This window comes from Micrasema longulum, unplaced genomic scaffold (assembly GCF_059751315.1).
Source record: "Micrasema longulum isolate JH-2025_06_02 unplaced genomic scaffold, ASM5975131v1 h1tg003289l, whole genome shotgun sequence".
NCBI classification, from domain to species: Eukaryota; Metazoa; Arthropoda; class Insecta; order Trichoptera; family Brachycentridae; genus Micrasema; species Micrasema longulum.
This window is the reverse complement of record NW_028280369.1, coordinates 37621-58972: the sequence shown is the minus strand read 5'-3', so window position 1 is coordinate 58972 and position 21352 is coordinate 37621. Positions and strand designations below refer to the sequence as shown.

The 21352-nt window shown below is 33.0% G+C and overlaps 1 protein-coding gene across 1 annotated transcript; it reads left to right on the top strand.

Moving 5' to 3' along the window:
- Nucleotides 1–11049: 11049 nt before the first annotated feature.
- On the top strand, nucleotides 11050–19833 carry LOC148270892 (uncharacterized; the record flags this gene model as incomplete). Its single annotated transcript, XM_088242086.1, has 3 exons — nucleotides 11050–11378; nucleotides 13703–13846; nucleotides 14006–19833. Coding segments are annotated over 3 exons (5858 nt in total), but the record flags the coding sequence as incomplete, so codon positions are not given.
- Nucleotides 19834–21352: the final 1519 nt, after the last annotated feature.

The window sequence follows — 21352 nt, the reverse complement described above, 5'->3', positions numbered from 1 at the left end:
TGTATCAGCGTCCATAATGCATTCACCAGCGTAATAATAAAACGTAATATCAACACTTTTTAAAAGATACGTTTTTATATGACTGCAAAACACCTTTGGTAAACGGCGGTTTTGGGAATAATGAAAGCATTAAAGTAACTGTTATATTTTACGCTGTAAATAAGAGAAAATAGTGTTATGGAGTACCCTGTGGATCCCACGGTGTGTTCTCATTGCTGCTATTGAACTCAGCGGTGTAACATGGTGTATCAAAACATTTTTATCATTCACAATTCATTTACTACGTCTTGTAGGATTCTGCTGTCAGCCAAACAAATCGTATTTGCCAAGAAACTCCAACGATACATTTTTGTTAAAACTTCGTAATACTTAAGTTTTTTCAGTTTAACAATGTTTGATTATGTCCAAATGCTTGCAGACTGACTGGATTTCCTCCCTAGAGAGTTGTTCATGTTTAAATTTATTTCAACAGAGAGGGAAAGCATTTTTGAGAAGGGACTATGGAAGTCTAGGCATTTACAGGGCTTATGACCTGTCATTGGCTGGTTTAAGTGGCCACTTTACACATTGTGTAACATTCACCATTCTGCCCATGTTTGAACATCCACATTTCCTCAACTCTTCCATCTGTTGACTTTTGTGAAGTAAAAGCAGAATGGTGAATATCCCACAATGTCTAAAGTGATCACGTAACCAGCAATGACAGGCCAGGACTTCTATCCTATTCTTCTCTTTTCTAAAATGTTATCCATCGGTGTTGTAGTATGTTAATAAAATAATGTTAAACCTTTAATAAAAAACTATTTTTTATTCTCACGATAAAAAACATCGTAAAGTGGTTCGAAAAATCCCGCGTAGTAATATATTTTGATAAGAACATTTGACTTATGAAAATTCGGTGAATTTCATATCGGCTTTTGAAGGTAAATCCCGCTTTCCCTTTAATCTGGAGTCGGCACAAAACGCGAGATAAAATACACACTTTACATTTAAGATTACAGGTGTTTGATGGACCTTTATTTGTAATAAACTTTTTTACACTCACACTAGACTTTGATTCCATTAAAAACAACACACAAACTTAGTATGTCAATATTGTGTCAAGAGACAAGATTTTAAAAATTAACATACAAGATACTAGTTAAAGCAGAGTTGCGTTTTCTAGGAAATTGATAAGGAAAGGAGATAGTCCAAAAACGTACGTTTTAAGACCTAAATTAAAGGAAAATTTACATCCGTTGTTTTATTATTTTCGACGCTTTTTTATATTTAGGCCTCGAGATATTATATGTAGCGTGAATTTTATTTTGTGGTGGAAACGACCAAAGTAATTATTGTATTTTCTCACGGTAGACTGTTGAACTTCCTTTGTTCCTAATATTATATATTTAAAGGCAGCAGAACACATCTGCTTGCCCATTATTTGGAGTAAGTACTCTAAAGATCCGTGATAAAAAAATATATCGCTAATCTGCAAAACCTGCGAATCGCTTAGTTAAATAAGACATTCTTATCGTATCTTTACTAACTTAAATAATTTCGTATCAAAAGCACCACAAAAACGTAAAATTTTTATTTATCCTTTTTATAATTTGTTTCCCGTTTAGTTTTACGATGTCAGTAATTATGTATTCGTATGTTCATTATTATATTTTTGTACCTTTTACATTATTTTTATGCAACTTTTTTCTTTTCTTATTCTTTAAATTTATATTTATCTTGTTTCTATTAACTTTATTTTTATAACTGTATTTAAGTATATGTATTTTATTTTATTTGCAGCTTCTAAGTGCCTAACAATTGTTAATTGATTTTATTTTGATACCTGTAATGTACTTATTCAATATCTTACACCACTGTGGAAAATTTTTATTGACTGTTTTTACAATTTTAGTTCATATGTATTCTTATTTTCTGTATACAAAATATGTAAAAACTGTTGTTGTTTTCCAAAATAAAAAAATTTTTAAAAAATTAGTCAATGTCAATTTCCCAATAATAATTAGTCATGGTATTCCAACTGCAGCATATTTGTGTTACTTGAAAGGTAAGGTGATTAATTTTACGCTTCAGGTTCAGGAACAATGAAATCAAAAAAAGGAAATCGAGCGTAAATAAGTCCGCCTCGTTATGTAGTGGTTGACGCGTTTGCTCACCATTCTTGAGGTCCCGGGTTCGATTCATGGCAAGGTGGATATGAAATATTGGTTTTAAATGTGGTTCTTCACTACAATATTCATCGATTGGCACCTGAAGCGTAAGACTGATCATATTACCTTCCATGTAACAGAAATGATCTAGATACGCTGCAATTGGAGTACGAATGCAGTGCCCTATCTATCACTGGGTGCAGATCGGGAAATGATGATGATGACACTTTATCTATTTAACACTCAATTGTTGTTCGGTGAACTTTTTAACAAAACTTACAGCGTTTGACTCGCTGAAAAATACGCATAAGAAAATTGAACGTCTCCCCAATATTTATACTTAAGATACGCAATATTTTGATTTACTAATGATAAGGTCTAATTAAACTTTGATTTTGCATGAAGAAGTTCGTGATTGTTGTAAGCAATGTTTTCCATTATTCCAAACTTAACTCGTATGTATAGTGTACAGTATATCTGCCCCGTACAACCCGTGGGAAATTTTCTTAAAACAAGCGAACCATAAAATCACCGGCGGTGAATTAATTTATTTTTTGTTCATATCTTTGATGAGCAGGTTGAAGAGTTCATATGTTATTGAAATACAAATCAAAGCAATACAGTGTGTTGTATAATCAGTGTTTTCTTGGTTTTATCAGTTGAATTTTCCGATTAGTTTCTTGTTCGTGGACATATTATGTAGAAATGCATGAAATTAGTACATCGCGTATTTTGTGCATGCATTGTAAAAATGAGATAAAATATTAGCGATTTTGATAAAATTATCAATACAACTCCTTGGTTTGGTTTCATTTAATTTAATATGCCCAACGAGCGTTTTCGTCTTAGTAGGAATCTTCAGGACTGGTAATTTTTTACAACATTTTCAACTTTTATATTTAACGAGTTTGAGAGTTGAAGAGATCGAAAAAGCATTATTTTATAGGACAGACAGCATATATACCAGTATAATTACTACTGTTTTCAAAACAGTTCATTTTTGGAAAAGTTTGTTATTAGACCGAAATTAGGCTTAGGTAATATTTATTATTTAAAAGGTAGAAATAGAATAAATGGAGAACTACAACAGACTAACAAGAGAGTAACTAAAGATAGCACAATACCTTGATTTTATGACGGGGAAGATTTTATACAGTTGGTCAAATCAAATCAAATGAAACTAAACCCCTTGTTTTATTAATAATTTGATCAAAATCATTGACTATGGAGTTTTATCAAGAAATATTTACAAATAACATCAATCTTATTTATTTATTTATTAATATACACGCCATATGGGCTTTTTTATTTATTAGAAATACATTTATGTGCAGCAGTGAAACATAAGTATGTAGATTTAGTTAAAATTAAAAATAACATAAGAAAAACTAAAAGAGACAATAATAAGTAAAAATAAGGAAATGTACCACCATAGGTATATGGATATATAAAAAGATAATCAATATACTTACATATAAAAACATACACACATATAAACATGCATACATACATACACATATATACATACATGCATGCTAACATATATGTATATATACATACACATAAGTATATACATTATTACAGAAATACATTTTAAAAAAATAGTAAATAAAGAATAATATTAAGAAATTTTAAACAGATTAATTTATAACCTTTTAAATACTTAACCTATAATTATATAAAGACAGACAAAATATATCAACTTCACCATACTCGTTATCTAGCTGGTGTAGTCTAGGTATCGGTGAATTGTAATAATAATTATGACTTATAAAATATTAGGTTCGTATCATTTCTTGGTTCATATTTTATTTTATTTTATTTTATTTCATTGTAAAGCCAACAGACATTTATAAATTTATAAGATACAATTATAGCATAAATACATATCATAAAGTCCAATTAGAGGCTTCCACATAATATTGTTTTTGTAAATGTTGTCACATAAAAATTATGCATAACATAAAATAGCTAATCATACAAAACTTATAATATTACCAGAAATGTAAATGTAATACATATTATTCAAAATATATCTACTTTTGAATATTGGTCACACAGTTGCACATTATAATATATAATACAAATAAAGTTGACCATACAGTGTACATTTATAATGTGCCTATATACAGAACTGCACATAACCTGCATAATATAGGCTGCGGATTCAAGGCGCAACATCATAACTTGAATTATTTTTGGAAATTTCACTTTTAAAGGAAGTTAAAGATATGTTATTAATATCAATACAATTTAATTTCTGATTACACATATTGCAGGTTCTATTTACAAATGAATTTTGAAAAGATTTAGTGGAACATTTAGAAATTTTAAAAAGAGATTGGTTTCTGGTCTGCGTTACTGGGACTCTAAAATTAATAAGTGATAGAATCTTAGGGCAATATATCATATTTATAGTGAATGATGATAAGAAGATCTATCGTTATGTTCTTCTTTCTTGCTATAGACCCGTGTAGTCTGTTTTCCAGAGGGTTGCTCCTCCTAAAAGGTGGATTCTCAGCTGTCCTTCCGTATTTTGGAATGCCTTCTGCGAGGACGAGTCTCGTTAGCTAGTTACCTATTACAATATGGTTTCCTAAAATATCGATTGCAGTATTAATATTTTATTGTTAATTTTCTAAAATCAATCTGCTTTGCTCAAGTGAAGTATTATTATCCCGGACACTCAATATTCGACTTTATAGCTCAAAATTGTAATGATGTAATACTAATATAAAGTACTTGATTAGGAAATTCAAATAAGAATTAATAGCTGCTTAATATACAAATCCTTAAGTCAGGGTATTATTTTTAGATTGCGTTGTGTTTTGTATATTGTATAATTAAACATTTTTGAGACATGAAGTCAATAATAAAATAAATATTTTGCTGAGCTTAAACTGACACGGATTCTGTTTCTTTTCCATAAGCTAAGATTTGCATACAGGCAAATAATACCCTAAAAAATCTGGCCATCTTGGCGTAACCCAGATAGTGGAATGCCTGGCCGAATGTGGGCCATGAGTTCAGTCCCCGGCGAGGCCCAATCTAGCCACACAATTAATATTATTATTACTATGTTCGTCCAATCATACTTTCACGCCGCTTTATCAGCGATGTATGGGTACCTGAACCTGTCTACTCGGGTACCTCCAATAACGAAGAGATTGTACCAGAACTGAACAAGTGAACACGTGTTTGATAAGAAAAATACACCGATGGTTTTAAACTGCCTTTTTTACAATTAACGTTTATATAAGTGTTGATCAATGATATACAAGTCATTTTATCTTGGTATCTAGTATCTACGCCGTAAAAATATGTATATATATATACGTAAATCTCCATCACACTTACACCATTATTAAATTTTTAAGATTCGGCGTTGTAAAAAAAAATAATATCAAATTGACATTGCAGTTTTTCGTCTATTTATTTCACATAATAAATAAAATTATAAGATACATTATTTTCTGTACATTTTATCTTATTTAATTAATTTATTCAAACACTTTATATAAATATGCAGTTTGCGTACATATGCATAAGGGTGGAGATATTGCCTTATAGCAATTTCTTCTTACCTACCCAAACCGTTCAATTTGATAAAATCAGTGGTATATGAACAAATTGTTGGCATATTATTATATTTTCATTATAAAACAAAATGTTTACTTTCTTTCTTTAAAATTATTTTGTATTTATATTTTTTTAACATGCATTCATGTAAGTACCAAGTCAATGCATAAAAATATTCGAGTAGGTACCTAAAAGTGAGACACTTACCCAGCGTGTTGAGTCGGTATTTCTATCGCATTTTCTCTTATTGATGTAAGTATTTTCTTTCTCTGGTGTTTTCTTCGGCTGCTTAGATAACGGTGTTAGTCCATATTATTACCGAGAGGCCCACCTCAAGGGGTCTGGGATTTAACCTCAAATAACTATGATATAAGAAATAAAATAAATTAATAAATATAATTATAAAAACGCTACTGTTTTAAGGTTGTTATAGGATTATATACTCGTACTTAGCGAAAATTTGAGTATTTTACGACAAAATTATTTGAAAACAATTAAATTTAAATTCAAATATTTTTATCGATCATAAAAAAATTGCAAGCTTACAAAAAACCGTGAAACGGTCATAATTGTTTTCCATGTTATTATTAATTTCCATTCCACAAATACATGATTAACTGGGATTTTCGTATTTTTATATAAAAACAAATACTCACTTGCCTACATAATTTTTTTTTTTTAAATGTTTAAAATAAATTTTTATCTTAAATGTAATGTTATTTTTTTGTATTATAATTTATTTATAAACCCTCACGGATTATATTAACTAAATATTTTTTTTAATTCATGTTGATAATGATAATATTTTTAACATATTTTGTAAAGGTTGTCTGGTATTTTTGTATTTTGTCCATGTTTACTACAATTTTTTCAAAGTTTTAGTTCTTCACTTACTTATTACATTCAATGTTTATTTTAGTTCTTAAGATATTATGAGCTTAATAAAGCACAAATAAATAAATAAATAAATTAAAATTAATATTTTTAATTGACAGTTGGCGTATTAATTAATAATTAAGTTTTATTTTAGTTATTTAAATGCTTTACAATAATGTAAAATTGCAAAACAAAAGTCAAAACTTGCTAATGACCTAATGGTCAAATGTTTTACAGGTAATAAAAAATAAATAATGATGGGTACGGTTGTAAATTTTTAAATTCTAAAATATATTTTACATTAAGTACAAATCTTTTGCGTTTCACTGGATAGTTTAATACGAATTGGCTAAATCGTGTTCCCATAGTGATAATAATTTTACAAATAATTTTATTCACTTACTGTTTTTAATATATACCTACAGAATATCTATTTGAAAAAGTAAATGTTGCTGATTTTTGGTTTTCTACGAAGTTGAAAAATGGCATTTTCACCCGTCTACAAAATGCCCGACATGATGATATGATTTATCGTTTTAACTAACTTTAACAAATATGTAGAACATTTTAGAGAAGGAAATATGGATAGACATTTAAGGGTTATGACCTGTCATTGGCTGGTTTAACTGGCAATTTTACACACTGAATTGTTACTCATTCTAGGGGGTGAAATCTTGCATTTTGTATACAAACATTTGGACAAACTCAAAATATTGTAACTTAACCAACTTGTCTAAGAATAAAAAATGGAAAATTATTTTAAGTATAATAAATAACTCATCAAATATATCTCTTCACAACAATAAGTATTTCAGGTCTTAAACTTCACTTAAATCAACAGATGGAAACATTGAAGAAATATGGATGTTCGAACATAGGTGAATGTTACACGGTGTGTAAAGTGACCACATAAATATGTCAGCCAATGACAGGTCGTAAGTCCGGTAAATGTCTAGACTTCCATATTTTCTTCTCTAAAATGTTCTCCATCTCTGCTTTCATTTGATAATAAATTATACTCTTCATTAGCAAAGCGTGTAGTTATATCTAAGTGATAGTAATCTGCAGTGATGAGAATTTTTACGCACGATTAATTTGGCAAAGTTCAACATTTATACCTTTAATATAAAAAAAACAGACCTACTTTTTAAATGTACCAGAGGATTTTTATTTTTTGATTAATACTCTAAATACGCATGTCATTTAAAAGCAAAAGTATAGATCTCACTTCATCCAAACAATTTTAGGCCAATTTCTTATAACACCTTTATATTTTCCGATTTTTCAAGTTTGACATTTTTTTTTCGTTCTTGTTAAATTTTGTATGTGAATGCAATTTATAATAAGATTGTTATTACCAGCTATAAATAGTTTAGTTATCATTCATGGAATGTAATTGTTTGAATTTGTCTTTTGTTTATCATTAGCTATTTATAAATGATAGCATCCATTGTTTCGCCAATTCCATAATATTTTTAAATGTATATATGCAATGTTTCAAACTCGTGACTGTTTCAGTATTCTGTGCGTTTTTAATAAAAATTTTGGTTTTTTCTTTTCCGGTTACGCTTTTATTTTTTTAAATTTTGTCTACAGTACTTTTGCATCTTATCATCAGAGAAAAATAATATTTAGATCAATTTAGCGTTTTTGCATAATTGTGATATAACTCACCAAATGCCAACGGTGTCGCATTGTTACTTCAATGTTATTTTACCTCGAATTTACTGTTATAAAACAATGACTGATTGCTTCATTTGAAGATAACTCCACATAAATCCATCACAATGTCAGATATATGAATATATGATAGTAATGGTAGCTGAGAAATATGTTGGTAGCTGTGTACGTATCAGCGATTTAATGATACGAATATTATTTAAATTATAATTACGAATACCCAAGAGATCTATTTAGTAATTTGACATAATGCCGTATTTATAATTTGATGCATATTAGTTGCTGTACGCGTGCGAACTCTATCAGACAATTATCTTTATGTCTCCACCGGCCAATGATTTATAAAAGTTTACAGTCTCTGGGTACTGGGTACATGACAGGTTGGTCTGTTCTTTGCCCGATGGCTGCAAGTTGCAACACACACCTACTTACTGACTATTTCCATACTCATGATAACCTGTTACTTTATTTTTGTAAGCCAAACGCTTAGAGGTACCCGAACCTGTGCGCGTATGAAGAAAAATAACTAATGAACACCTGTGCGGTGCTTGCGAGTATTGTAGTCGGTATTTAACTAATCGATGATTTTGTTCTATGTGTAATGAAGACTTGCAGCTAGGTATGAAGTAAAGATCAGATAAGGAGTCAGGAATGTATCTATTGCTCTAACAGTTAAATGCTTAAGTTGTATTAAGTAAAAAGCGTTGTTTTTTTCCGTCTCAGACATTGTATCACAGTTCTGTTCTTTGGAGGTAGCTATGTACGTTGCAAGTAAGAAGATATATTATTTTATGTTTCACAGTATATTTTTTATTTTATCCTAGTTGGCCACATCACTACTGTCTTGTAATAAAGTGGGGATTTGATATGTCTAATCTAAAACCGAATTTATTTACGACTTGACTCATACCTCATACCTAACTGGCGATAGAATTGAGTTATTATGAGAAAACCCTGTCTACTTGGTGAAAGTATGAAAGGGCCATTAACGAAATTTCAGTGGGACTATGATAATTTACAATATCACAAATCACTACTAGGTACTATTGAAAAAGTTGTGTACTCTGAGTACACTTATTTATGCGTCATTGATAAATCAATGTATTTGATAAATATGCGAATTAAATAATACTTTCTAATGTTTGAACATCCCCAAATATTGTAAGCAAATTCTTTGCTTGTAATTTATTTTCGTCCAATAAAGACCAAGCGCTTGATTACAGGTTGTGAATTTCAGAGTACCTATTGATTGCATTCTGGATTGAGAAAAATAACATTGAATCATTGCGATCTTACTAGGAAAGGAATCTGGAATTTCTTTGCATGCGACAAGTACCTTACCCCTAGTTAGGTGGTTCTTACTAATAATACGAACTTAAAAGAAAACAAAATGAACATTCCCAAAGTGATTTTAAAACACACATTTCACGATTATTTCAAATTATTCTTGAACTGTGTTAATGTCTTGATTATTCATTTGTCTATATTTGCACATTGGCGGGTTTTTTTGCCAAATGGCAATTCCTTCCAACCAACCAGTGAAATAAAAGGCGTTATTAATTTTTATTTCAATATACATGAAAAATAAAATCTTACTAGCAGTATATGTTTATTATTACGGTCATTTCTTTTCCGCATCTGATGGTGCAAAGAGCACTGCGTTGGTACATAAATCACACCGTATCTTAATAATTTGTTTGTTACACGAATGTATAATGACTAGTCTTACGCTTCAGGTGCCAGTCCTGGAACTATTTTTCATTTTAATTTATTCATATAAATAAACATATTATAAAAAAAATAATAACGTATCCCTAACTCTATGAGGCCAAGAGCCCTGTGTTGAGTTGGGATACAACATAATAGAAAGTAGATGCATACATATTATTAAAGAATACTACAAATACAAATTATTACATAAACGTATATTTTGATAAACATCTGGACAACACGCTTAATAGTACTATATATAAATATATATATATTTATATAATTGGATAATTTATATAGCGCCATTTTTGTGAAAATCACCTCAAGGGCGCTGTACAATTAATAAATATCCCAGTACGTCTTGCAGCTACAGAGCGCATGGGCGGTTGGGATTCTAGTTCCTCGTTTTCAATTAAGTTCAATAAAAAATTATAACAGATAGGAGCTAGATTACAGGACGTCTTGCAGCTACAGAGCGTATAGACAGTTAGAAATTTAGCCCCCATGTACACATTTTAAAAATTGACAAATAAATTTAGTGTATTAATGATATTTAAAAAAATAAAAAATATGAATAATAAAAAGGAGTAAGATTACAACACGTCTTGCAGCTACTAAGCGCATAGACGATTAGAATTCTAGACCCTATTTACAAAATTTAGGTATTTTAAAGTTGATATATGAAAGCTAGATAACCAATCATCGTGCAGCTACAAAGCGCATGGACGAGTGTAATTCCAGCAAAGTTCAATATCAAAAACAATAAATAATAAATTTACAAAAAATAGAGCATAGTAGTAAATTGGTCAAGTGTTCATGCCAAGAAGTAAGCAATAAAAAACTAAATAGATCAAACTATGCAACGTCTCGCAGCAGTCTCCTGCAATAGACTATTGATCACGAGGCGAAGACGTACGAGATGAGACGAGTTGTCTATAAATAAATTAATAGCGATACTAATAGGAAAAAGGAAATAAAAAGAGGTAAGTATTTAAGGAAAAGATGGAAAAAATGTATTCCGTAGGTAGTAATTTTCTCGTTTTTTTCAAGTAAGTACCTAACGTTGTTTCTTTCTTGTTCCAGGAGCTGTTCTCCCAGCTGCAGTTTTCCCGCGAGCGCGCCCTGCCGCCAGATGAGGTGCGGCGCGCGCTGGCGGCGCCCTTCTGCGGCCAGCGCCGCTTCCGCCTCGGCTGCATGGCGGACGCCGCCGAGTGCTTCGAGAACATCCTGCTGCGCGTGCACGCGCACGCCGCGCACGCCGAGCCCGACGACGCGTGCCGCGCGCCGCACTGCGTGCCGCACCGCAAGTTCGCCATGGCGCTCGTGGAGCAGAGCGTCTGCGCGGCATGCGGAGCCACGTCGGAGCCTCTGCCATTCACGCAGGTAAACTGAACATGACTGAAGCAGCACTCAACGAACCGTTTGGATGCTCTGCACTTTTATGTGGGTGCGACCAATTAGATCGACAGGCGCCGGCGCAGTCGGTTAGATTACCAACTGTGAATCTGGCGTCGCTGATTCGATTCCCGGCAGTTCTTCTTATCCCATTGATCTTGGGCTATTCTGATGACTATAGCTGGATCTGGTGTTTAAAACTTCTGGCGAAGATTGGTGTTATTGAGCCTGAGCCATGATGTTATTTTATCCATGCCATATCTTCCCTTCCAGTTGCAAGAAAAAAATTCAAGAAATATTTTTTATGCAGTGGTCTAGGCGCTGTGTATTTTTCAAAACTACCTTCCAGATCCTGTCTTTCCCGCGGGCTGAGAGCCTCCAAAATAGAGGCTTAGCCGGTTATTCCCTTAAAAAAACTATTTTGAAAGGAACGGTCGAAGGCATGAACTATAAAGGCATATTTTCAGGGAAGATCTTTTATGCAACAATCTTTTTAAGCTTTTTACACCAGTTTATTTGATATGTTTGAATTCCTAAAATAAATATAAAACACGTGATAGATATTTAGGTACCAAATGTTCCTAAAAGTAAATAAGATAAAATCTTTTGATTAAATTAATGCGACTCAAATAAAGTTAGACAATAAGCTCCAGGGCTTATTTTGAAGAAGGTAATATTTTAAATGTATAGTCCGCTTTATCGAAACCAGCATCTTTAACATTTTTAATCAAATATCAAATCGTCTTTCAAAATAAATAGCTATTTTATGAGTGTTTAATGTTTTATTTTATCCTTTATCACGCATAGAGATAAAAAAAACTGAATGTGTTTTATAGTTTGTTTTTACGATTATGGTCTAGTCTCTTGTCTTACATTTTACTAGGTACGCTGTTAAGAAATCAATACTTTTATGACAGTCTCCTAATGAGTCATTAATGTATCCAAAACTCGATACATAAACTTTATTTTCTTTTCACGCATCACCTACGCACCTACACAAAGTGTTATGTTTGCGAAAGAAAGAAGAAACTCCTACAGTCTGAATTGTAACTAAAAGCGGATGTAAGCGGGGTAAATACAAGACGATAGTGTTATTTTATTTCGGTGATATTACAGCATGCTGAATGAATTTCGATACATAAGCTGTGAGACGAGAATAAATATGGTTCTGTAACTAGATTTGGCTGAGATTAGTGTCCTGTGCCCACGTTGCGTTGGTCAACTTGTCAGACGGCCGCTGCCGCCAGGTGCAGGCGCCATATCTCCTTTTACGGTTTATCTCTAAACTCAATTCATACTTTGTACATGGCTATATCGCTACATGCTACATCGTTACAGTGAGATCACTTTCCTTTGTGCTCCTAGGCATTAAATGATAAACATTTATTATTTACATTGATCTTGGATTGCAGGAAATTTCCTGTAGGTCTTGTTAAATCAAAGTGGTTAGTACGATTAAATGTGCAGTTAAATAATTTCAAAAAGATTGCCAGTTGTAAGTTATAACATCGTTCTCAAACGCACTATTCAAACTGGAAAAGAGTTGCATGCAACCAGTATTTTACAATACCGTACGTATTTCAAGGGAGATTTTCACGAGAAATCTAAAATGAGCCAAGTTTCCATTTTATTTTATTTTCCATACAGTGATATTTATTTATGGAATTTTATTTTAGTATATTCTTTGAAAAGGTTCGAAATGTGATGCCATTGATTTGTTCCGAGAATTCGTGTCTCTTCAGCGAAGATGAAGATAATCGAACCTCACGCCAGCAAATTTTATCCAGATAGCACTTATATTTATTCAATGTATCGTGGGAGTTCTCGGAGCGAAATTCGGCAACATCCTTTGAACTATTCCCCGAAAGTAAAATACCTAGATCGAATGCCAAGTCACGTACTTATGGATGATCGAGAATTACGCCCGAAGCTTTTGTATGAACATGAACAGCTAATATCAACAAAGGCCAGCAAAAGTGCTAACAATAAAGACTAGTTACTTACCTTGAGTCAAACATTTGCGAAGCTTTGCAGGCGTGGGTGAATATGACGGAATATTGTCATTTTTAACTGTAGATGACGAGCCTTATTTATTCCATAATAATTTAGAATAAGAATTGACGTATACGACCCATCATCACGTTTCCATAAACGGTGTTCATAAATTAAATTAAAATGGTACACTGAGTGACAGATCAATTCTCGATAAACGATTAATATTCTTAGATTTAAGGGAACGATAATTTTTGACATGGTGCCTAATATTTTAATAAAGAAATGGTTTTAATCAAGGATTGATGTTTTGTTTGCAGATGGTTCACTACGTTTCCGCTTCCGCTTTGACAACTCAAGCTCGCCAGAGTGGGAATGTGGCTCCCAATAATCCGCAAAGTACCGATGTCTTCGGAGATCTCTTGAAGAGGGCTGGTGGAATGGGAGACATCCGTGATTGTCCAGTGAGTATTATTTTATAACCAAACAAATTGTCCTAGAAACATTGGTGTATTTTAATGCACCTATTGCGCCAGTAAAAACCCCTTTACAAATGTTTCATACGTAATGTAATATTTTTTGCATGTTACGACTGTTTTATTGATTTGATTTATTTTTTACAGAGTTCTTGTGGAGCCAAAACTCAAATCTGCAGATCATTGATGAATAGACCCGAAATAGTTTCTGTCGGAGTGGTCTGGGACTCTGAGCGGCCGACCTTGGAGCACATCATGGATGTCTTCAGCACTGTTGGAACTTCGCTTCAATTGAAAGACATATTTCATAGCGTCGTGGACCAGCACTGGGCTTCTCAAACTGTGCATAACCTCGTGGGAGTAGTGACATATTACGGAAAACATTATTCGACATTTTTCTTCCACACGAAACTTAGGCTGTGGATTTATTTTGACGATGCTACAGTTAAAGAGGTGGGACCAAGATGGGATCAAGTAGTTGATAAATGCCGGCGCGGAAGATATCAGCCGTTACTTTTGTTATATGCCACACCAAACGGAACTCCGTGCAACACAGAAAGTGCTCCCAAATCCGTCATTCCTTTCCCTAACATCAATGGAGGGAATATGTCGGTACAGACTATGCTGAGGAGATCTGTAACACCGAGTCCAGAGAAACCTAACATCGGAAATACCCGACGTGCCATTACACCAAATCCTGATAATCATGTTTTTATAAGGCCACCAATTAATAAGTCTTACAATGAATACCAGAATCTCGCTGTCATTCAAGATAATTTGTTTGGTAAACAAACAGCGTCTGACATTGATACAATAGATGGTGATATGAGTAAAGAACCAGATTATATCAGTCGCAAAACAGTTGAATCTGTTTTAAATGCTCAAAATGCTAAGAAACAACAAATGCAATTACATAGAAGTCTTAGTACTGGTTCGACATCCGCCAATTTGGTTGATAATATTGTTATACCTGATCATTTAAATGTTCCCCGTCGAAGAGATTCTGGTAATTGGAGTGGGGATAGAAATAGCACATCTTCATCATCATCAACTACCATGGAAAATCCTTACTTATACTTGGTAGGAAAAATGCAACAGAGAAATGGTAGTTTACCCGGGAGTCCTACAAGAAAAGGAGAACTTTCTAGTGGAAGCAGTGGACGATATGATGCTGGTTATGACTCATACTCTTTATCTTCAACTGATAGTCTTCCATTACAACAAGGATTAAAGCATAATTTGCAATTGGCCCAGATTCCCGAATATCAACCCCAAGCTCGTCTTTTTGGTAAGCCTCAAATGACTCAGGATGATTGTGAAAGACTTTGTTTAGAAGCTGACCAACTATTGGATAAATCGAGACAAATGGAAGATGCAAATGATTTAGAAACTGCTTTAGTATTGTGTAATGCTGCTGCTACAAAAACAAGAGCAGCGATGGATGCACCTTATAACAACCCACATACAATGACATTTGCAAGAATGAAGCATAACACGTGTATCATGCGAGCCAGAAGCCTTCATCGAAGAATGCTACAGGAACAAGGATTTAATGATAAAGAAAATGGGATTCCTGATGTAAGGCATACCAGAGAAGGAAGTAATTCTAGTGCTCGTCACTCTAGACAAAATTCTCGGGATAAAACCAACCATTCTAGACAAAATAGTAAAGAAATGTTAGCCAACCCCGCACCAGTTGTCGAAAAAGTAAGTCAAACAAACAAGAATATCGAAATATATGCCACTTTGCCAAAAAAGAAATCCACCCTTAAAAAGTCAGCTCAACCTAATAACACTATTGAAGATGAAGAATATATGATTTACGATCGCCCAAGTAGAGAAAGTAGAAGTATTTTTGGAAGATCAAAAAACAAAGATGAAGATAAAAATAAAGAAAAAAGATCTAGAAGTGAAGATAGGAGTAAAATATCAAAAGATTTATCAATAGCACCAGATTCGTTGGCTAATGCTAAAGACACTCTAAAAAGAGAAAAGAATAAGGAAGATAAAGATGAAAAGAAAGCTGAAAAAGATTCTAAGCCTGGGAAAAAACAACATAAAATTAGGAGAAAACTTTTAATGGGTGGACTAATAAGAAGAAAGAATAGATCGATGCCAGATCTTACAGAAGGAAATGTTGACGATGGCTCTAAATCAAATAACAATGTGAAATCAGTGGGTTCAGTTGATGACAGTGCTGTAGGTTTGAAAGGAATGGATAAAAATCTTTCGGGGATGAGTGGTTATTTATCCGAGGGGCACCTTGAATACTCCGGTAACAGTACAAATCCTAACTTAGAACGAAGTAAGTTGATGAGAAAAAGTTTTCATGGAAGCGCAGGTAAAATGTTGACAGTACCTAAAGTTCCACCTCCACCTCCACTAAGAACAACTTCTCAGCTTAGTGGACCTAAGTCTGGAGAGCTGAGCCACGAAGTTGCAGAGAGACCGCCATATCCGCTTCCTTCGGAAGTTCAAAACACTTATTTCAATCAACAAAATTACATTAACCAAGATGCTCATCCAAATCAAGTTGAACAATACAATACATATGATCATGAACCACAATCATTACCTTTTCTTCCCTCATATAATGATGGGGGAAATAATAATAAAATGTATGTTCAACAATCTGTTTTGAAAGATATTTTGCCGAATTACAATCAAGGCATGATTTACGATTCATGTATTCCAACAAATCCAGATGCAACCAATAACTATCACATGGTTATCACAAAGGCAGATGTTCATCAGGAAAGAAGTCCGATTAAACAAGAAACAATAAACCCTTTACCTATTAGTCAGAGTCATATTCAAAACTTAACAAATGCTTTTGACAACGATGTTGATGAAGTGGACTGTGTTGCAGTTCGTATGTCAAACATGGAACTTCCACCTTATCCAAGTCCTCCGAGCTCTATTGTGCACTCTCGCCAACCTAGTGAAGACTTTCCACCACCACCACCACCTTTAGATACTCCAACCATTGAGAGTGCAACAAATGCGAGTGAATCTAGAGACACTATTGATTCCGAAACTACAAAACCAGCAACTGGATTACTTGCACAACTACAACTTAAACGTCAACAAATTTTATCCCAAGAACCTAATAAAAATTATTCTGAAGAGTCTTCACGATCAACAGGTGAAACATGGTTAAGAGAACTGCAAGCAAAACAAGTTGCTTTGAGATTAAAGAAATCAGGATCAGCAGAGTTACTCAGATCACAGAATGAAATAACAAAATACAATGCACAATATGAAATGACAGGTGACCAGTTCCAAACTGAAAATTCAAATTTAGTGCGAAACTTAACATCTCGATTTGAGTTTCCGAAATTACAAGATTCAATTGAAAATGAGCAGTTAAATTCAAGATCCATAGATGGTGTAAGAAATAATTTTGCCAACGGAAATCAAAGCAATATTCCACACAACACGGAAACATTAAACACTTACGTAAGTGACCATTACCCCAGTAGCAGAAGATCATCCGAATCTTCCATAGGCAAAAATCAAATCGAAGAAGAAATAAGAGAAGTGGAAATGTTAAATGCTGCAGTTAATAGACAATTAAGTAAAAATGCATCTACTGACACTTTAAACAGCATAGAATCCAAAGTGGATCATATATTAAGAACCAAAAAGAAATCTGTTTCATTCTGCGATCAAGTTATACTTGTTGCAACAGCCGAGGATCAAGAAGATGATAGTTACATTCCTAATCCTATTTTGGAAAGAGTACTCAAATCTGCACTTAATAAGCCCGAGACTATCACTCTTCCTTTACAAGGGGAAAGACCATCTTTACATAGACAAGATTCTATGGAAAGTCAAAAATCCAATATTTCTTGCTTATCACAAAGTTCTCAACACCAACGGGAATTAAACCCACCAACTGAATATGATAAAGCACTAAATATTAACACCCCTTATCAACATGTTCCCAATACGCAGGTTGCTAAAAGTGAAAATATTAACATTCCTCGTACTTCTGAAATCAATCACCAAGTTCCTCCCATGCCTCTTCAACAGCATAGAATGTTAAATGATTCACCGTATCAACACCTTTCTAACATAAACAATACTCAATTTCATAATTCTAACCTCTATCAGTCATCACCCACTGCTCAGGTATTAAATGGGTATAACCCGAACCAGAGACAATACATGAAAACGCTCCCACAGCAAACATCTTCGCCTAATATTATGAACAATCCAAGTCCCAATTTCTACAACTCCCAACATACAAATGTTAATAATTCTGCTGCGGCTTCTAATAATTCCATCCAATCCATACCAAATTATCCTCAAACTTCACAACCAACACACAACAACTATAATCAAAATTCTCAACCGCCACAGACTTACGCACAAAACACGATGTTACCCCAAAATTATGCTCAGCAAGCTCTAAATACAACAACAAGTCCACTTACAATGCAAAATTACCACCAAAACTCCCAGACAATGCAAAACTATACACAAAATAACCAATACAATGCAATTCAGCATACAGCAGTTCCGAGACAAGTTACAAATGGCTATCCACAACCATCAAACAATCAGCAGCAAAAACAAAACTCCATGTATTTCCCTGTCAATAGAACACAACCTATGCCAGGAAACTCTACACAATATAATCAAACAACTAATAGTAATTCACCATATCAACATGTTCCTTCATCGCCACATTTAATGCAAAATGAAATGAACACAACTCAAACTTATGAAAGTGATTACAATGCAGCAAAATATATTCCTAATAGCACAACTCATATGAAACCTGACCAATTTTCACAAAACACAAATAATTCAACTAATTACAATTATATCAACAGCTTACAACAATTATCTCAAACTTCTTATAATTCTCCTTACCAAAGAGTACCTTTAATCCATGGAGACACCGTCAATAATCACCCAGCTAATACAGTTTCTCCCGTATATCAGAGAGTTCCTCAACCTTATAATGAAACCCAGACTACCGGTCATAACAGTCAATTCCAAAAACCTCCCCACCCGTATTCCGATCAGAATAAAATAAATCCTCAATACATTGGACAAGAACAAAAACAGACTCAGTATTATCAACAGGATTATGGAATGGATAATATGAATGGAATGCACACCAACCTGCCTTATCAAGGTGTTCCTATGAAAGCTTCACCGTATCAACAAGTTCCGATGCCGAAACAACCCCAGAAGAAGTCAGTATCCTTTGAACCAGGTACGAAAGGAGGAAGCGATACTCCGGTATACAAGAATAACGCACCCATGAACGGAGCACCCGCCAATAATCAAATTAGTAATAATATAAATGGTATGGTACAGAATAGCATACCAATGAACAATAACGGAATGAATGGTGTAAATAGTAGTGTAAATAATAGTGTTAATAATAGTGTTAATATTAATAGTGCTGTGGGAAAGACACCTTGCAATTTGTGTAGAAAAAAACAAGTGAATTCTCCGGCAATGTACTGCGTAGATTGCGACTTTTATATGTCGAGATTTAAACAGAGAACATAGCAAAAAGAGACAGTAGATTAAATATAATTAAATTAAAGTACAAATTTATTGTAAATACAAATTGTTTATGTTTTAATTGTCTTCTGATAACTATATGTAGTTATAAAAAAATGTAATATGTTATTATGATAATGAATTTTTATATTTTGTATAATTATTTTATTATTCCTAGTGACGAAATCACCTTAAATATTGACAATATTGAATGTATATAATCATTGTAATTATGCCAGAATTTGGTTATCCTATTGTTGAGTAGTTTGTGAAATTTTATTTAAGAGAATGATTTTATTTATTTTATTGAAAAAGTGTGATATATGTCATAAGGAATATGAATATTATGCAATTTATTGCGTGATCTCACTACTTTAAAAATGTTTTATATTTTTACAATAAGAATATAATGTAAAAAATTATGTACATATGATATATTTTTGAATAAAGAATTTTAATAATTAAAATACCCATGCTGTTTTTTTACAAAATGTTTTTTACAATGAGGAAGTTCAGTGGCTTTTGAGGAAATTTATATATTTGTTAATAGGCTATCAAACGAAGCAAAAAATATATCTATCGTATTATCATCGCTGTGATTTTTTAAGTTTTTAAATTTTCTTACCATTCCGTGCGAGACATCACTAGTTCTCTTCGGTGAGTTGTTCTGATTGATGAGTTGGCTTCTATCACAACACTCTTTCATTCGTTGACTAATCTATCACAACACTCTTTCATTCGTTGATTTTGACGAACTTGTGTCATGAACAAGTCATTTATTTTAATTATAATAATAAAACTACGTGTAAAGTTTTGTGACCAGACCAGTCTGACGATGTCGGTCACGACGAAACCCGGTCACTGGTAAAAATTTATAAACAAAAGTGGAATAAAACTATAAACGTATTATCATTATAATTAAAATGCATTTCCACCAAGAAATGTCAGTAGAAAAACTCAGTCTTTCATTTTTATCAAAATCAATTTTATTCCATTTTTCGTATGTTATAGAGAAACTTTGTTAAAAACATTTTTTATATCCAATTTCCCGTAGCACTGAACTTCCTCATTTAATGCTTTGCAAAAAACTTATGAAATATGCTTACTAATAATATTATGTCTAGGAGTAATTATTCTTGAGCCAAAAGAAAGAGTAGGTATGAAATATCCATTTATACTGTAGAGGGACCTTATAATAAGTAGACACTAAATTACATTTAATCATCATTATTCCCTTTCCACACGTAATGGTGCATAGGGTACTGCATTGGTACACCAGTGTATTTTGTCAATTTTTTATACAACAAGGTAAGATGTTCAATTTTACGGTCCAGGGACAAAACACCTTCTAAAATAAATATTTCATGTCAACCATGTCGGGAATTGAACCCTAGACCTCTTGCATGGTAGGCAAATAAGCTGACCACTATACCACAAGACCGACAAATTAAAAATTACGTTTACAGAATATGAATTTGTTTTTTCCCTTGGTTTTAAATCAAATGCAATTACTTAGAGTGAACACAAACATTTCTCAAAAAAAATCATTATTGATAGAATTATGAACCTAAATTAGTTGATTAATTCATGTATTCAATAAAACAATCATTAGTCAATAATATAAGCTACTGACATTCGATTTGTCCATATATCAAAGATAAATTTTCCATGTTCGTTGAAATGTACTATGTATGTACTATAAATAATGGTCTTCAGGCCACTGTAGATAGCTTAAATAGGTACTCCACATGCATGGGTTCAAAAATCAATATTGCGAAAACCCATGTACTGTGTAACACTTCATGCCTTGACGCCCAAAATCCCCTGACTCTGTCAAACCAAGTCATCAAAAGGGTCGAGAGTTTCAAATACCTGGGAGTATATGTTATGGAAAATGGCAGCTTTCAAAAAGAACTAGGAGAACGGCTAGGAAAAGCAGGCACCATATTTAACAGTATGAAGGCTGTC